Source organism: Oncorhynchus masou, chromosome 31 (genome assembly GCF_036934945.1).
Source record: "Oncorhynchus masou masou isolate Uvic2021 chromosome 31, UVic_Omas_1.1, whole genome shotgun sequence".
NCBI lineage: Eukaryota > Metazoa > Chordata > Actinopteri > Salmoniformes > Salmonidae > Oncorhynchus > Oncorhynchus masou.
In genome coordinates, this window is record NC_088242.1 from 44,909,000 (window position 1) to 44,928,512 (window position 19,513).

Consider the following 19,513-nt stretch of genomic DNA (forward strand, 5'->3'; position numbering starts at 1 on the left):
TACTGCACGGGGTCCGTATATTTGTTTATTTAAAAAATATATATTTGTGGGGATTTTTTCATGTGAAAAATTATTATTTTAAGACTATCACTAGCTGCAACAGAATACCGTCATGGATACCATTTTTATGTCTCTGCGTCCGGTATGAAGGAAGTTAGAGCTATTTTCACATGGCAATGCAAACCAGTGTTAGCGCAATGACTGGAAGTCTACAGGAACAGTTAGCATGCTAGCTGTTCTTGTTCATCCGACACTGGAGAAGTGGATAAAGGGCTTCATTGCCAAAATCTCAAACTATTAATTTAATATGGAGGTCACTACAGTCATTGGAGTTACTTACAGGGGGTTTTCTGTAGAGATAATTCTTATGTGGGCCTTCTAAGTGATCATTTTCAGGATGGAAAAACAGTTTCAGTGTCAATTTAAGTAACCAAAACCAGATAGAACGCATGCAGAAAAGATGTTGAACTATAAATATTTTTGAATAACCATCTTTAATTACTAACAATCAAATAAAAGTCAGGAAGAGTACTAAATACAAAAAAAACAGACATTCATGGTACATGCCCATTGAGTTTGTTATAACGTTTGAGCAGAGGAACACAGCATTAAGCAAAATGCATAGAATTGCAGGAAATTAGAACTTCAAAATTATCTCTTAGCTCCATGCCAGTGTGTAGAATTGCTTGAAATGTGCATCAAAAATGTTTTTCTCAAATTTTTCTCTCATCTCAATGAACAAAAGTGTAGAATTGCAGAAAACTTGCCTATAAAGGCCTTACAACAGAAACATGTTCTCGATGCCTCCATGATACCTTTCTAGCTTAATAGACTGTGTTTAGAGTTGACATTTCCTCGTCCAATGAACTGTGAAGTTAAAAGAATTAAACTGTCTACCAATGCAGATGACTTCTATGCCTACTTACTAGTATCATTCGCCTGATGATAAGATGTGACTTTTTTGCTGTTGCGAACATATGATCGATCGGGGTCCCTGGTCTCAGGTTTACCTGGGCAGGGGTCCCTGGGTAAGAAACATTTTAAAACCCCTAGCAGAGCCTCGAGCCAAATGGCCTATCCTTGCCAGAGAGCAGTAGCTTAAATTCATTGTCAATCTATAATGGAAAACTGAATCGACCCCAACACTGTAACATTGCTTGCTTGCATGCTTACATGATAACTTCGCAAGGTGAAAGGTTACAATTTGTGTTTGTGGTGTGTTTTCTTGTAGGCCAAATGTGAGGGGAAAGATTACAAGCCGTAACAAAAGCACGGGAGGAAACGGACAGCATGCTCCTGCCTCAGCAGTTTCCCTGTTATAGTGTGCAGTCCATCAGTCCAGTTTGGTAGGGTCTGTACTATCCGGGATCCATGGGACTTCTCTACACACTTGAAGTTGACATTTAAAATGGTTACGGTTAGGTAAGGGTTCGGCTACGGTACTGTCCTGTCTGAATAGCGTGTATCGGTTTGCTCTTGGTTTGTTTTTCAAATATCACATAGGCTAGTGGCGGTTCTATTTAATACTATATCGGTTTGGTAAACCGCTAGCTTACAAATGCAGCCTAAATTAAGCAGAATCCATTGCCATTAGTGGAAACCAAGACTGTTCTCGGGGAAGGCATGGTTGTCGCTAGATATTTTCGATTTGCGTCGGGGATCATTTTTGCATTTGAGCTAACCCTTTTCCTAGCCTTAATCAAATTATCCTAACCTGTCAGGTTCATCCTAACCTGTCAGTTTCATCCTAACCTGTCAGTTTCATCCTAACCTGTCAGGTTCATCCTAACCTGTCAGTTTCATCCTAACCTGTCAGTTTCATCCTAACCTGTCAGGTTCATCCTAACCTGTCAGGTTCATCCCAAGCTGTCACGTTCATCCTAACCTGTTAGGTACATCCTAACCTGTCAGGTTCATCCTAACCTGTCAGGTTCACCCTAACCTGTCAGGCTCATCCGAACCTGTCACATTCATCCTAACCTGTCAGTTTCATCCTAACCTGTCAGGTTCATCCTAACCTGTCACGTTCATCCTAACCTGTCAGTTTCATCCTAACCTGTCAGGTTCATCCTAACCTGTCAGGTTCATCCTAACCTGTCAGGTTCATCCTAACCTGTCAGGTTCATCCTAACCTGTCAGGTTCATCCTAACCTGTCAGGTTCATCCTAACCTGTCAGGTTCATCCTAACCTGTCAGGTTCATCCTAACCTGTCATCCTAACCTGTCACGTTCATCCTAACCTTCATCCTAACCTAACCTGTCAGGTTCATCCTAACCTTCATCCTAACCTGTCAGGTCAGGTTCATCCTAACCTGTCAGGTTCATCCTAACCTGTCAATCCTAACCTGTCAGGTTCATCCTAACCTGTCAGGTTCATCCTAACCTGTCAGGTTCATCCTAACCTGTCAGGTTCATCCTAACCTAACCTAACCTGTCAGGTTCATCCTAACCTGTCAGGTTCATCCTAACCTGTCAGGTTCATCCTAACCTGTCAGGTTCATCCTAACCTGTCAGGTTCATCCTAACCTGTCACGTTCATCCTAACCTGTCAGGCTCATCCTAACCTGTCAGGTTCATCCTAACCTGTCAGGCTCATCCTAACCTGTCAGGTTCATCCTAACCTGTCAGGTTCATCCTAACCTGTCACGTTCATCCTAACCTGTCAGGTTCATCCTAACCTGTCAGGTTCATCCTAACCTGTCAGGTTCATCCTAACCTGTCAGGTTCATCCTAACCTGTCACGTTCATCCTAACCTGTCAGGTTCATCCTAACCTGTCAGTTTCATCCTAACCTGTCAGGTTCATCCTAACCTGTCAGATTCCTCCTAACCTGTCAGGTTCATCCTAACCTTTCACGTTCATCCTAACCTGTCAGGCTCATCCTAACCTGTCAGGTTCATCCTAACCTGTCACGTTCATCCTAACCTGTCACGTTCATCCTAACCTATCAGGTTCGTCCTAACCTGTCAGGTTCGTCCTAACCTGTCAGGTTCATCCTAACCTGTCAGGTTCATCCGAACCTAAATGTGGCGCCATGTCGATGAACGTTATTTTAACTCGTTGACGGACATTTCCTGCAGAGTGAAAAATGTGTTAGGGCAGGCTATTTACATCAACAAGTAAGTAAGCACTAATGGACCAAGCAACCACAAGTCTAGTATCTGAAGTGTTCCTCATGGGGAGGGCTCCAACGAAACAGTGAATTGAGCTATGACGTTATCAACAAAAATCTACAAGCTTTCTTGGAAATCCTAAATAGGCTTAGTTGAAATGTGTATCGGCTACTAATATAATGACTGAAGCCATTTAAAACACCAAATGACATAGTAGGCCCGCTTATCAGTGTCCTGTTCTTGTATTGGATGGACGTAGTGTGGTAGTAGGGGTGGATGGGTGACAAACTAGCAATATTGGTGAATTTAGATAGCCTGCCTAGTTGACTTTAAATGAAAGAGAATGGGCATATTGAGAGACGAAAGGTGTTGACATGGTATATAATAGCATTATCATAATGACATCATTGTCAGGATTATGCCTACTCCCTATACAAAGTCAGCCTATAGGCCTAATACCACTGAATGATGTGGCACATGTTACAGTTGACATTGGTCTCATACTATTGGAGATGAGAAGGGCTACACATGTTACTTGATTATCCTTGACTGGTGGTGAGCCGAATGCGTGATTGGGAGGTCAAAGTGACGATAGGATAGGAGTTCTAGCTGGTCACAAACTTCAAACCCACTCTTACAGGCCACCAAGCCCACGGCAGTGAGGTCAGATGTCATGCATTAGCTAGTTCAGAAGGGGCGCAGTGTTTTCTGTGCCTCTGGACATGGAGTACCTGTCACAAAGAGAAAGTTCATCTGTCTGCTCTTAGACAAGTACAACATGTTGACCCCCTGTGGTGTAGACCTCCAACAGAAATGGCTGCAAAACATTCCAGCCACACATAGTGATTGAATCAAAGGTTATTCAGCCGCAACGGGAGTGGTGGAGCAAACCTTCATAGAAGACATATGGAGCAGAATCGCAACCCTACCAGAGGCTTTGCCCCTGTGAAAATATCCTTCATAGATATGTCCAAATTTCAACTGTTCTGCAGTGTGTGGTGGAATCCCTTTGTTTCCTCTTCTTTGTGTCTGTGGTTTACAGTGGCCCATGTGCTCACTTCAGGTTGGTTTTGATACTGAGAAACCCCCCAACCAGCAGCACTAAACCCCCCAAGGCCAGAGGAGGCCCCACAGTCATAGACCTGCCTAGGCATGCACCTGCCAAGCCCCACAGTTTCTGCTCCTCTGTCTACTCCCCTACAGCGGATTCCCCCGGCAATGCCTCGTGCTCCTCTCCCACTCGGTTCAGACACGTTGTTCCTGGCTTCCAATAAGCGAGGCAAAGCAGGCATGCTCCGCTTGATATACGCACAACGCTCTGTGTGCGCGCCATACACCTGGCACCCACAGACTTCCCCTCAGGTCTAAGACTCTCATTAGCACCTAGCCAAAGACACCCCTTGCTTTCATCTCAAACCGTCACAGACAAAGTGAGGCGCATCCTTTATAAACAAAATAAAATCGACACGCAGAGCCTCAGCATGTAGTCTAAACACGCTATGTCCACAAGTAAGCCCCGTGTGGTTAAGTAATTGACTTCATCAAGACATCCACACGTTGCCTCCGAAACTGGTGCATCACCACTGCAGCAAACAGACCAGGGAGAGGGGAGGCGAGCCGATTGGCTATTGCCTTGCCAGGGATCGGCTCCAACACTGCAGGCAACTCCATGCAGGGCCAGGGCATCCACTCAGGTCCGCCCCATGGCAGACTGGGTGATTGATGTGCAGTAGCACAGCTAGCAGACTGTGTAATTACGCTACTTAGTCACTCAGTCACTCCAGACAGAGTGAAGTCAGCAACACTTGAATTCAGTGGGATTTCTGGGATTGGCAGATGAGTTCATATGTTTTTTGCTCGCCCCTGAGTAAATACGACCTTAAATTAATGGATAACAGAAGAAAAAAATGGATAGATGAATAATGATTACTCCCAAATGACCAGCAAATCAGTCAGAAGTCAGTTTTCGTGCAAGGGAACATGAAATGTTAGGGAACTAATTCAGTTGATCTCATTGGATAGGTATTTGTGAATACGAACACATATTTCAGGTGCGGTTTAAAAGAACAACCCCAAGCATTGAAAGGAATTAGCGGTCTGAAACCTGGGTGAATGCAGGCGAAATTACTGTAGCTTTACCTGTCTGGCATATTTTTGTATTTTGAGATAGGACTGCTTACTATAATGGACCTTGATATCGTCACCAGTCTTGCCTCACATCTTTATTAAGTCCAGAAATTGCATGAGCTTTCTGAACATTATAGGTCAGTTAGTACCACATGTGGAAGACCAGGCATTGATGGCTGTTGACGGCCTCACATGTTCCTTCAGCTCAGCTGCATTAATAGCCAAGCCATTCAGCCTGCTGTCTCAGTGGGTAAGCCCCATTGGCAAGCAGTGATACATGGGAGCCTGCTGTAACAATGCTCACCTGCACTCCAAAGGAGATCAAAAAACAAAAAGTGAGTGGCAGGAGGAGGGGGGAGAAAGCAAAGCGCACATGAGCTGTGAACTTTTCTGAGGGGGGATTCCCCCCCTCACTTCAATGGCTTTTGTGTCAGGGTGGGGTGGGGTGCAGCGGCGCACTAATCTGTAAGAGTCAGAGGCTGCCGTGATAGGGTTGCGCCCCGCGGGGGGCCTGAGGTCATCCCGAGTGGCACTCTGATCTGATCAGCAGTGATTGTTCCCCCATGATCCTCTCCCTTTCTGTCTCTCTCTTTCTGTCTCCCTCTGCTTACCTCTTTCTCTCTCCCTGACTCAAGGCCTCCAGCGGCACTCAGACAGCCCAGGCTCGGCAGAGTGTCAGAGTGTCTGCAGTTACATTGGCAAGGCCTCTCTCGCTGATCCTGCTGCCGTGTAGTGTGGTGTCGCTGGCCCTGTCTGGGGCCCCTGGATTCTCTGTCTTACAGCACTGACAGTACACTTTCACTTTATCTCACACACACACACACACACACACACACACACACACACACACACACACACACACACACACACACACACACACACACACACACACACACACACACACACACACACACACACACACACACACACACACACACATTAGCTAGCTCTCATCTTACACTCAAACACACAGTCACAGTTGTACTTCAAATCAGCCAGGGAACTACAAACATAATATCCATTGCTGTGTTCGAGCTGTATCAAACTCAAAAATGTCTATGTATGCTGATAAAAAAAGCAATACAGTTTAGCAATGTCATAAAACAGATAAGGATTGTGAATGTTCTGTCTCTGAATTAGCTTACAGTACGTAAAGATGCAGTCTGGGATCTTAAGCACTTACAAATTCGTAACATATTGTATAAATTGGAATTTGTAAAATATCTGCCTGAAACTCTGGAGCATCACTTTAAAATCTACAGCAATGCAGATGTGGTGCAAGGGGGATTGCGCCACATCGCATACAGATAGATGTAGGATCTTAATTTGAGCCAGTTTGCTACAGCGGGAAAATAATCCTGCAGCAACAGGAAATGTGAATTATTATTATTATAAAACATTTATTTTTTATTTATTTTATTTTTTATTTTATTTTTTATGACCTTTTCTCCCCAATTTTGATCTCTGCAACTCCCCAACGGGCTTGGGAGGCGAAGGTCGAGTCATGCGTCTTTCGAAACATGACCCACCAAACCGCACTTCTTAACACCAGCTCGCTTAACCCGGAAGCCAGCTGGACCAATGTGTCGGAGGAAACACTGTTCAACTGATGACCGAGGGCAGCCTGCAGGCACCCGGCCCACCACAAGGAGTCACTAGCGCTAGATGAGCCAAGTAAAGCCCCCCCGGCCAAACCCTCCCCTAACCAGGACAACGCTGGGCCAATTGTCCGCCGCCCTATGGGACTCCCCATCACGGCCAGTGGTGATACAGCCCTGGATCGAACCCGGGTCTGTAGTGATGCCTCTAGCACTGCGATGCAGTGCCTTAGACTACAAGAAATGTGAATTATTATGTGGATTATAATTCATGGACATTTTTTGTAGGGGTTGGTACATTTTTCATTAGTATTTTCTCAACCTTGAATACACTACAAGTTTGCATTTCCTGGTGTGCAGGAAAAACCTCAACAGGTCCTATATCTGTAGGTAGGTAAGGGCATGTTTTTGTGTTTATGAAAGTGGCATACACTTTGAATAAATAAACAATAAAACTACAAAATCCCATAACTACTTTATGGCAAAGATAACAACTTCTGGAAGACGCTGTGCAGTTTTGTTTGAGCTTGTCATCATAGTAAGCATGTTAAAACATGGACATAGCAAACATCACCCACCCCCCCTTATCTTAGGAGAAAATCTGTCAATTAAAATTAATTACTTCAATGAAACTATAATGGTTTCTGGCATCCCTGGCTGATCTGGGCTGTCTCGTTGTGGTGATTAATCCATGTTTAGGCACATCTAAACTCAGCAGAAAAAGAAATGTCCTCGCTGTCAACTATGTTTATTTTCAGCAAACTTAACTTGTGTAAATATTTGTATGAACATAACAAGATTCAACAACTGAGACATAAACTGAACAAGTTTCACAGACATGTGACTAACAGAAATGGAACGATATGTCGCCGAAAACAAAGGGGGGTCCAAAATCAATAGTAACAGTCAATATCTGGCGTGGCCACCAGCTGCATTTAAAAAATTATTATTAAACCTTTATTTAACCAGGAAGGGCTCATTGAGAATTAAAATCTATTTTTTAAGAGCGTCCTGGCAAAGATAGGCAGCACCAAGTCATTACAAAAATTACAGACAAACAACATGAAAAACTACAAGTAATCTAGTAAAAAACATAGAATTCACAAGAGTATAACAAAATCAAAAACAGCAAATTAAAAACATTGACAGGTCAGGGAATCAGTATCAAGATCATTCATAAGTAATTTAAAAATACCAATTAAGTACTGCAGTGCATCTCCTCCTCATGGACTGCACCAGATTTGCCAGTTCTTGCTGTGAGATGTTACCCCACCAAGGCACCTGCAAATTCCCGGACATTTCTGGGGGGAATGGCCCTAGCCCTCACCCTCCAATCCAACAGGTCTCAGACGTGCTCAATGGGATTGAGATCCGGACTCTTCGCTGGCCTTGGCAGAACACTGACATTCCTGTCTTTCAAGAAATCACTCAAAGAATGAGCAGTATGGCTGGTGGTATTGTCATGCTGGAGAGTCATGTCAGGATGAGCCTGCAGGAAGAGTATCACATGAGGGAGGAGGATGTCTTCCCTGTAACGCACAGCGTTGAGATTGCGACTCATCAGTGAAGAGCACTTTTTGCCAGTCCTGTCTGGTCCAGCGACAGAGGGTTTGTGCCCATAGGTGACATTGTTGCCAGTGATGTCTGGTGAGGACCTGCCTTACAACAGGCCTACAAGCCCTCAGTCCAGCTTCTCTCAGCCTATTGCAGACAATCTGAGCACTGATGGAGGGATTGTGCGTTCCTGGTGTAACTCGGGCATTTGTTGCCATCCTGTACCTGTCCCGCAGGTGTGATGTTCGGATGTACCGATCCTGTGCAGGTGTTGTTACACGTGGTCTGCCACTGAGAGGAAGATCAGCTGTCCGTCCTGTCTCCCTGTAGCTCTGTCTTAGGCGTCTCACAGTACAGACATTGTAATTTATTGCCCTGGCCACATCTGCAGTCCTCATGCCTCCTTGCAGCATGCCTAAGGCATGTTCACGCAGATGAGCAGGGACCCTGGGCATCTTTCTTTTGGTGATTTTCAGAGTCAGTAGAAAGGCCTCTTTAGTGTCCTAAGTTTTCATAACTGTGACCTTAATTGCCTACCGTCTGTAAGCTGTTAGTGTCTTAACGACTGTTCCACAGGTGCATGTTCATTCATTGTTTATGGTTTATTGAACATGCATGGCGAACAGTGTTTAAACCCTTTGCAATGAAGATCTGTGAAGTTATTTGGAATTTTACGAATTATCTTTGAAAGACAGGGTCCTGAAAAAGGGACATTTCTTTTATGGCTGAGTTTATATGCCAGCCCAAAGTGAGGCACCGGGAGTTTTAGGAATGCCTTATGCCCATTACCACACAGTGAACTGCACACAAACACACACACCCAGTCAATCTTAAATCACACAGACACAGATCACATATCATCAATAGGTAAACCACAAACGAATAACAAAGAAATGAGCCACTGGTGTGTTTGTGTCTTATTATTGTACATGGGGCCTTCCCCAGAGGAGAAACAAACAGACAGGTTCGTGTGTGTGTTATCTTTCGAATCATCAGGGTCTCTGGAGGCTAACAAGAGGGAGCACTTTGAAAAGTCAATACGAATAGGTCATATCCCTTCCCTGAAGAGGGGCTATTAGCTTCTGTTACTGGGGGGTGGGGTAGCAGCACTCACTTCCACAGCATTAAGCGCTCATAAAGTCAATAACACTCACCAAGTCAAACCATTCCCCACAGAAAAACTAAAATCAACGCCACCGGCTGCAAATCCAACTATGAGCACAGAATATTTTAAACCACTGGGACAAAAAAGCTACATTTGTATATTGAGAGGCAATCCTCTTTTTTGGGACAATCTGCCTCTGTGGAGGGCCTCCCCTGGCATATACTGTATAACGCTCCCTCTCATTGAGGCAGTGAGTTCAGAGAGGGCACTCTATTTTACTCAATGGCAGCAGATCCTATAGATAGCTTCTCCTTAGAAAGCTGTATGGAGAGACTGTGGGAGACTGTGTAGCGTAGGCGCTAGGTAGTGATACTATGTCTGGCTGGGGTGGTACATGACATACTCCCCCCCACACCCCTCCCCTCTCTCTGTGTGTTGCAGGTCCCTAGCGCTGGGGCAGCAGTACTCGTCTCTGGGCTCCCAACCCATTCTGTGCGGCTCCATCCCTGGCCTGGTGCCAAAGCAGCTGCGCTTCTGTCGCAACTACATCGAGATCATGCCCAGCGTGGCCGAGGGCGTGAAGCTGGGCATCCAGGAGTGCCAGCACCAGTTCAGGGGCCGGCGTTGGAACTGTACCACCATCAAGGACAACCTAGCCATCTTCGGCCCTGTGCTGGACAAGGGTAGGCTTCTTACTCTAACAGGACTGTTTGTCTAAAGAATACAAATATACTCCTCTCCCCAATGTCCTAATACTACTAATGAGGTATTTATATGAGGTATATAATTTCTATATTTTTGGGGGGATATATGAATGACAGCCTAGTATCATATAAAACATACAAAAAAACAAATTGATGTACAACAAGAATGATATTGGACTCCTCTGTAAAACACGAGATAATCTGACCTCAGCAGGGGTTTGCAGGTTCTAGGAGGTTTGCAGGTTCTAGGAGGTTTGCAGGTTCTAGGGGGTTTGCAGGTTCTAGGGGTTTGCCGGTTCTACCTTTTCTCACGGCGGTGATAAAAACACTAAAGGACATGTCAGTGAGAAAACGGGAAACAAAGAGTGTGAACAAGTGTGAGGAAAGTACAGCAAGCTGACATAGGAATAGTAGAACCCGCTATTCTGCAGCTGAGCACTGCCTATCCCCTGTGCTCCGGCTGACAAATGACTGGCAGGGTAATAACAGTACTATCTATACACCTTTCCTTACTGCATTGAGAAATGAGCGCCGATACAAGGAGGGACAGATGATTCAACGTCCATCCACCGCTCTACCTTCAACATCGCGTCTTTTGAGTTTGTGTGTCTTCTTCCCGGGTTTCCCAACCTCGCTGACGTTTTTAGACAGTGAAAGAAGGTTAGTCGGTGTTGTGAATCGCTCAAGATTAGCTCACACAATTCAATTTGATACGCAGTTGATACAGTTGACACACTGGAGATCATCTATCAGGCTTTTCACACTAAATACTAAGCACCGACGGTCTTGACACTGACTGGTTGCTTTAAACAATCTGATGCAAAAACACAGAACGCACAAAAACAGAACCCGGGGTGCTCGGAGTACGCCTTGAAATCCCTAATGATGAAGATGGGTTTTTGTGTTGTGGAGTGAGGCTGCTGATTGGAAATGAATTAGACTGTGTGTCAGAGGGGAAGGGATCTGGGCAGGAATGGGCAGTGTGAACCTCCCTCGCTCTCCTCAATAAAATAAATAAAAAGGGAGAGGGGAGGCCAAATGAGATTACAGGCAATATAAAAGGGCTGGGGGGCTCAGCTCAACCCCTACTGTGCATGAAGACCAGTGCGCGCCTCACACAGCCCGGCTCCCACGGACGCTCCATTCACACGCCCTTTTGACTCTGTCATGAAAACAGGCTGAAAGGGAATCTCCCAACCTACCCCGGGCCGGCACGTTGGGGTGAAGTGGAAGGAAGGCAGGGGGTGCTGGCGAGGGAGGGGGGCAGCCTGAGTCGGAGTGACGGGCAAGGGGTTGGCGAGGATGGAAGGGGCCCCAGACCAGGGTGGCTATACCAGTCCACCACCACCTTAACTACTATGGGGGAAATGGGGAGTGGAGGTGGTGGTGGTATTGGAGGATGGTGTTTCAGGGTGGTGGCAGAGGGAGGGTGTTGGGGGGGGGGGGTTAAGGGAATGCCAGCTCTGGGCAGAGCGGAGTTGTGGGGGCGTGAGTCGCTGGGCCCTTTGTGTGGGTAATACAGTGTGACACAAGGGAAACAAAGGCGGATTGATGGGCCCAGCAGGTAGCAGGAGCAGCGCTAGCCTTGGCTGACAACCAGAGCTCCAGGGGCCCACAGCTCACAGGCCCCTGTTGTGGAGAGCCCTGCAGGACTTGCCAGGGTAGCTGGGACTCCCGGTCGCCTCCCAACCAGAGGTGTATGTGATCCAATCAAACAAACATTCACAGGTTTTAGCACAAAAATGTTGCTTTATAGCTGTTCACTTAGAATGAAGCACACTGGGGGGGGAAATGTAGATTGTGGACACTTGAGACAATTTCTTTAGTCATGGTTTAGTGACTATACGTTTAGAAGATGTATTAACTGATTAGATAGTGTGCGACATGCTTTCATGTAGATAAGAAGTGATGTTTAGTGGTAATCTAGTGACTTTTAATACGTTTCCACTTCCCCGGATTTCCCATCAGAGCAGCCATATGACCTCTCACCCTATTATGAACTTATGACCCTATTCAGCCGTTCACATGAAGGTTTCATTTCAAACAAAGGATGTGTAACTTAAAATGCTAAAATAAAAAAGGGTAACCTCATGAAAGGCTGCGAACACTAATTCACTTTATGAACGCATGAAATGTCCCCTGGCAACCCAGACTACACCTTTTTCAATTATGATTCTCTCTGTTTAATGCAAATCAGCACTACAAAGACTTGTAGATCGGCTTACACTGTAGAGTAACTAACGTCCTGCAGGTATGTAGTAGAGAACACTACTAACTACAGTCCGTTTTAGGGGGGCTAGGCCTCCCTAGATTTAACAGTGAATCCATTGCAGGGAGTAGGCCCTCCCCTTACCCTCCGGGTTTGTGTGTGTGTTCGTGTGTGCGTCCCTGCCTCTGTGTGTGTGTGTGTGTGCGTGCCTGCCTGTGTGTGCGTGTGTGCAGTCTGAGGTGGTGCAGCAGAGAAATGGATGAACCCACAGTAAGTGTGCTGTGATTGCGAAACAATGGTGTCTGGTTACATAATAAGCGGTTGCGCTCAAAGGAGGCGTAACTCCATCTCTCAGCACGAACACAGCAGCAGAGCAGAGCAGATGGCCTGCTCAGTTTCTACCCAGAGGCCCTGTGGGCTCTGACGGAGGGAGGGAGGTAGGGAGGGAGGGAGGGAGGGGGGAGAGGGGGACAACATTCCTGAAACACTATCCAGATGCAAAACAGCACACCTCGGGGATGACAGGAGGTCACCGAGATCTCACTGAGCATTAGGCCCGACTGACACCAGCCACAATAGGTTGATGTCACAGCCAGGGGACACTGTCTACTGTAGCCATCGCTACGACGTGTTCCAAAAGTCATAGGTAGTGATCAGAGTCTAATGTTTTAACTCCTCTCACGGACATGTCTCAGAATCTTTTTTTAAATTCTTGCAGTATCCTTTTCATTGACCCTGCCGTATTGAAGTTGGCAGCAGTGAAACTTGCTGCGTTAAGAAGATGTGGCACGAAAGATTGATTCCTTTAATGTACTCTTATCTTTTTCTCTCTAGCGACCAGAGAGTCGGCGTTCGTCCACGCCGTCGCCTCAGCGGGAGTGGCGTTTGCTGTGACTCGGTCCTGCGCCGAGGGCACGTCCACCATGTGTGGCTGTGACTCCCACCACAAGGGTCCCCCGGGGGAGGGCTGGAAGTGGGGCGGCTGCAGCGAGGACGCCGAGTTCGGGGTGCTGGTGTCCAGAGAGTTTGCCGATGCCAGAGAGAACCGCCCCGACGCGCGCTCGGCTATGAATCGGCACAACAACGAAGCAGGGCGCACGGTAAATAGACCTACACTGAGGATTTACTGTACTGCACAGCTAGCATGGATATATTGGTAGTACACGCTATACAGTTAACTATACAACTGTTGGTAACACAAAGGCATGCACGTAATGTAAATACACATATGTACCACAGTTTACTACACAGCCAAGCGGGATGCAGTGTATAAACTTAAGTATATTCAGTACACATATATCAGTAGACAATGATACAGGACACACCCTGAACACACCCAGGCCTGTAACTAAAGAAAGATAAAAAAGCACAGTAGCAAAGATACAATGAACAAAGATCTGCTTGTTTGGCAATCGGATGGAATTATCCACAGTAAACATTACAGTACCAGATTACTAATTCTATGACAGGAAGGATTTTGGTATTTGACTTAAGTTTAGTCCACATTTCTGCGAGTTCCTGCCTGAAAAGTAGCACTTCAAGTTGAATGATTGGGTAATTATCTGATGTAAAAAAAATTTTTTTTTAAATGCCCCTGCCTTTCCTAACCGAAATTCCCTGAGAGACAAATAACAAGAGTTAGTGTGAGGGGGAAGAGAAGGGAATCAGCTCGGACTTAAACCATCACTCGCTGCTGTCATTGCTCAGTGCAATATCTGGTGAGCTACTTCTCACCAACATGCTGAGGGGCAATTGGAGAGACCACAACGGCAACAAGGCAGTCCTTTGATCTGACTAGACAGGAGCAGGGAGACCACAGGAGATGCAAAACGGCAGGCAGCCCAGTCAGGACCCCTTTCTCTCTCTCAACCCTGATCCCAGCCGCCCCACCTGGCCCTCTCACGCTCCGTTGTTTACCTCGGGTCCCCTGGGAGATGCCAGGGGCCTGACAAGCTCAGGACATGATGTCAGAACTAAGAACCTTTCCACCCCCACTCCCCTCTCGCCCAAAGGTGCCAAACACACCTGCCTTCCGCCACAGCTGGGGGAATTCTGCAGCTAAATATAGTTGGGGAATTAAAGCAAAACAAATCTAAACAAAGGTGAAGAGAGCTTTGCTCACGTTAACGCAGTGACTTCAGAATGAATTAGCGGCTGCACGCTACAAATGCCTGCCTCTGTTTCACAGCTGCCTGAACAACAGCTGTAGACCGAGCCAGGTAGCATGTTGTTCTCAACCTACAGGTCGGTACTCAGTAGTCACTCAGGTTATTGATAAGAATAGTTGTTCAAAATGGGCTTTCTGGTGAAAGACTAAACAATAAGGGTGATAGACAACACAAACATGCCCCTAGACTAAACAAACGGACACCCAGACTAAACAAATCACCGTCAGGCAGAATGTGTTATATTGACAAGCTACCAATCACATTTACTGTACACTGTGGTGAATTCATCTCTCTTTTTCTCTCAGACCATCCTGGACCACATGCACCTGCGCTGCAAATGCCATGGCCTGTCGGGCAGCTGCGAGGTGAAAACATGCTGGTGGGCGCAGCCCGACTTCCGCATGCTGGGCGACTACCTGAAGGACAAGTACGACAGCGCCTCGGAGATGGTGGTGGAGAAGCACCGCGAGTCGCGCGGCTGGGTGGAGACGCTGCGCGCCAAGTACGCCTTCTTCAAGCACCCCACGGAGCGCGACCTGGTCTACTACGAGGGCTCGCCCAACTTCTGCGAGCCCAACCCGGAGACGGGCTCATTCGGCACGCGCGACCGCGCCTGCAATGTGTCCTCGCACGGCATCGAGGGCTGCGACCTGCTCTGCTGCGGCAGGGGCCACAACACTCGGACTGAGAAGCGCAAGGAGAAGTGCCACTGCATCTTCCACTGGTGCTGCTACGTCAGCTGCCAGGAGTGTGTGCGCGTCTACGACGTGCACACGTGCAAGTGAGAGCCTTGTGCGCTCGCTCGGACAGAATGATGGACCACAGCGGCCATCGCAGACACACTGCATTCATCGCATGCATACAGACTTAAGTACAGACAGACACCAATGGGGAGTGGCATTTCTGTACTGGAACTCCATACTTCTGGACCCTTGTGATAAAAATGTCCCTCATATCCTTCTTCCAAGCCCTGCATCCTCCATATGGGACAGCCCATGTCCATTGGAACAAGCTCAGTCAGTTTGACCAGTTCACATTCCTGCAGCATTGGGCCATGACCCCTTCTTTATTTATTCCCCCCCCCCCCCCACACACACACAGCTGTAGTACGGAAAGTGAAGTGATTGCAGTAACCAATGACTTTCCAGACCATTGCTATCGAATGGACATCCTTTTTAACTAACACCTGATTTCACCAGTCAATCACCTGGCTGGTGGACTATTGTGAACGAAAGCAGTTCCCCGACGTCACTCGTCAATCCAAACCGTACTGAACACACGGCGGCAGCCCAGGAACCTACCCCTTTTAACTACTGAGCGGGCTGTTACTGGACCCCTGGCCTTCTAAACTAAGCTACTGAGCGGATGAAATCTCCACTTTCTCAACCCCTGTACTGGTACTGTACTGCAGCAGTCATCTAGCTGAGACGCCTGGAAGATGTGCTAGAGCGTGATTTTATAGCCCCATAATTCTGAAATATTAGCAATGGGCCGGGACTGGACGTGGTATGCAGGAAGGGGCATGTGCAGGAACCAAACATGCTTGTTTCCACTCACGGACACTTCTGCACCTGTATGCACTATTCAGCTGTACACCAACTGTCTGGAGGAGGTGAAACTTTAGCAATTGTTATTTATGAGAGCAAATGCATTCTTCTTGTTGATCTCAAGATCAGATACACTTTTCTGGAATTTCCCTTTACAGTCTTTGAGGAAATTATAACGATACGTCATAGAGAAGAAAACGTTCACGACAAACAACAGGTAGAGGGTTCAGGTTTAAGAGGTCGCACTTCATTGGATTAACATTGAATTGATGGATCACCAGGTCATGTTGCACTCGCAAGAGGCCCAATGCTAATGAATAATTATACTAATAGTGGGTCATACTACGACAATGAGATTATAATTGTATCGAACACACGGACGGTCCATTTCATTAGGTTCCTCATAGTGCTGTGAGGTCCTTGTTCTAAGTGAAAGGTGACGACAAGTGGAGAAAGCAGAAAGTGTCAAGTCATCAATAGCCCCCTTTCCTCATCTCCTTCCCTTAATTGCCAGTGATGTGAAACGTCTTGACAATAGAAGCAATATGTTGGAAACTTGATCAGAGACGACGTGTCTGTGGGAGACAAATGGAGGAGACGAGGGTAAGAAGGTGATGTAAGCCTATTGGGATACAGCTGTGCCGACTGCCAGTGACGGGTGTAAGGGTTAGGGATGGCAGGCACGTGGGATAAACAGAGGTTTCCACACAACATGTTCTGACAGTCCTACGTGCTTCCTATTCATTATATGTAACAAAAAAATACAATTTACCCCAGGTAGTATAGGCTCCTCTCTGTGACATACGGCAGCTTAGCAACTGCGTCACCCTCTAAAAAGCCATCCCTACCAGGGCACTTTGTCGTTCCTTCCTTTCCTGCCCGCTATATCCAAAGTTTTGTACAAAGGTTTTAAAGTTAATAATTCCCTTTTTATTTTATAATCTGAAAATGTTATGTTTTTATAAATATTATTTATTATACAACGTGTATATATCTGAACTAAGATTATATATTTGAACAAATTACTGTCTCATGCTTTTGCTTCTTAGCCAGAGGTACTTTTCTAATCATTTCAGTTTGTAAGCATCGATTCCTCTACATTTCCTTACCAAATCATGTATATAGACATTGCACATAACACTTTTGAACTGATTTTTAAATGGCAAGCTGCGATGGTGTCCCAAACTGTGATAGACAGTTATCCATGCTTAATAAATAGTCCGATCCTCACTATAACTCAAAATAATGTCTCAATCGGCTCTAAAACTCTGTGAAAGGTCTGCAATTTGTCTCGATCAAGTCCATTTCTCTCTGATAAAATCTATAGGTGAATGACAAGTGCATCTGCATCAATCAATAACACACACACACACACACACACTTAGAAAAGTACTGTACGAAATGTTCATGTGTCCAATTTTATTGCGATAATACAATTGCAACTTGTCATAAGTTTTACAGCGTTCAAGACTTCATTACAAATAGATTTAGAGAAAAAAAAAGCACACTGGTCACTGCAAATAATGTATACATCTGGTTGATATATCCATACATTTACACTTGAATTGTGTTTATCTGAAACAAACCTGCATACTGTACTTCTGTAAATAAATGGCAGTGTGTTAGGCATGCACACGGATTGGGGACGGGGGGAGGCGAGCTATAATGTCGGGCATATAGCCTTTATACAGAACAGTGTACAGAGACTCTGATGTATCAGGACTAGGAGGTAGAGATAAGGCACATGGGTTCATAAGTCAAAAGTGGGTAGTGCCATCCTGAAAAAGAACCACATCTCTCCTGTTCTATAAGGCAGACACTTTCTGGCATAGGATGTTATTTCTGTTAGCTACACAGGCTGAACGACAGCTCACAACACCGCAGAAACACTGAGGACCACCAGTAACGGCAGAGAGTAACAACGATATGCTTTAAACCTAGTATACCTCCACTTATCACTCCCTCGCCTCTTGTCCACAGAGAAACAGCACGGCCATCCACCAGTAGGCAAAGGCACAACAGAGGTCATTCATAGAGAACAGCATGATACAGAAACAATTTCGACAGGAATATCAGGCGTGGTTGGGGGGGGGTTCCCTTCTATAATGGACTTGGTCTGAAAATGGATCCATTTTTCCAGTTACTATCTAATCAATATTTTTTGTAACATGATTAAGTATCCATGACAATTATTCATAAAACAAAGAGAGTCAAAAATGAAAACAATAAAAACCAAAAAGTGAGCAGAGCTAAGGGTAAAGGCTTGGAACCATCATTTCCTGGAATGATTAGAGATCTACACGCGTAATATCGAACTCACAATAGGTCATCGTATACACGTTTGTGCTTACACTTTCCTCATCTAACACCGACTTAGTTATAAACATACAACCACCTTATTTTTGCTTTTTATACATAAAATCCCACGGAGTGCGAGCAGCACAGATCACAACACTTTGGATGCATCTCTAATGGCACCCTATTCAGTGCTCTTGTTTTGACCAGGACCTATAGAGCTCTGGTCAAAAAGCAGTGCACTATATAGGGAATAGTGTGCCATTTGAATCATAAATAAAAATTGTACACAGAACAAGTGCTTAATTCTCACTTAAATTTACACACAGCGAGAGGTCGTGTTGATGAGGAAGAGGCTGGGTCATTCGGTGTTGCCATGGAAACACGAGGTACAGAGATTACACGGGGAGCGTTGGGGATGGACAGCACCCAGGCTTCCGCTCCTCAGCCACTGAGGGTAAAGGTGAGAGGGAGTTAGAAGAACAGGAAGGAAGAGAAAGAGGGAGAATCTGTATATTTTTTTTATTCTAACACAGCCCTGCTCTACGCTTTGTTCAAGTACTTACTGGGAGAGGCAGCTAACTGCTGGGCAATGCAGCTCCACCATGAACTTAGATGGGTACAGAACCCAACCTGTGGGGAGCAAGGAGACATACATTCATTAAATCCGTCAACCAACAACGAACCCAAACAAGAACGAGGTGGTGTGAGGGGACGGAACAGAAGAGTGTTCTACTTACGCTCCCTGTTCTCTCAGCAGGGTAAGGAACTTACTAACTCTGTATTCAGGATCCATCTGGAAGACACACACACACACACGCTTGTTAGCGCTCTTTGGGCATGTGCCCATCTTCGCCTACATTTTCTATATAACCTCCTTTCCAACAACTTGTTTAAAAGTAGACTGCAGATGTTTCTCAGTGGGCCTGGGGCCAGCACAGCACAGGTGCCTGCAGGGCTGTCTGTAATTGGCTGGGAAGGTTTGGAGGGAAGAGAATCAAAGGTAGGGCGACAGGAGGGAGTGATACATCTGGCAATCTGAATAGTCACAGCATGGAGAGTGGGTCTTATGTCTGGCTAACCGAGTGGGAGA

The 19,513-nt window shown here is 45.9% G+C and overlaps 2 protein-coding genes across 2 annotated transcripts in view; one reads left to right on the forward strand and one right to left on the reverse strand.

The window, feature by feature from the left end:
- The window catches only part of LOC135525208 (proto-oncogene Wnt-3), a 40,788-nt gene extending 25,425 nt beyond the window's left edge, over positions 1-15,363 (forward strand). The window contains exons 2-4 of the mRNA XM_064952939.1: positions 9,939-10,180; positions 13,245-13,510; positions 14,884-15,363. Of these exons, the coding sequence (XP_064809011.1) occupies positions 9,939-10,180; positions 13,245-13,510; positions 14,884-15,363 (988 nt within the window). The remainder of the gene's footprint in view (positions 1-9,938; positions 10,181-13,244; positions 13,511-14,883) is intronic.
- Positions 15,364-17,529: 2,166 nt separating this feature from the next.
- Positions 17,530-19,513, reverse strand: part of LOC135523993 (vesicle-fusing ATPase-like) — a 78,284-nt gene continuing 76,300 nt past the window's right edge. The window contains exons 20-22 of the mRNA XM_064951065.1: positions 19,161-19,216; positions 18,987-19,053; positions 17,530-18,871 (exon numbers count right to left, since the gene is read on the reverse strand). Of these exons, the coding sequence (XP_064807137.1) occupies positions 19,032-19,053; positions 19,161-19,216 (78 nt within the window). The 3' untranslated portion in view covers positions 17,530-18,871; positions 18,987-19,031. The remainder of the gene's footprint in view (positions 18,872-18,986; positions 19,054-19,160; positions 19,217-19,513) is intronic.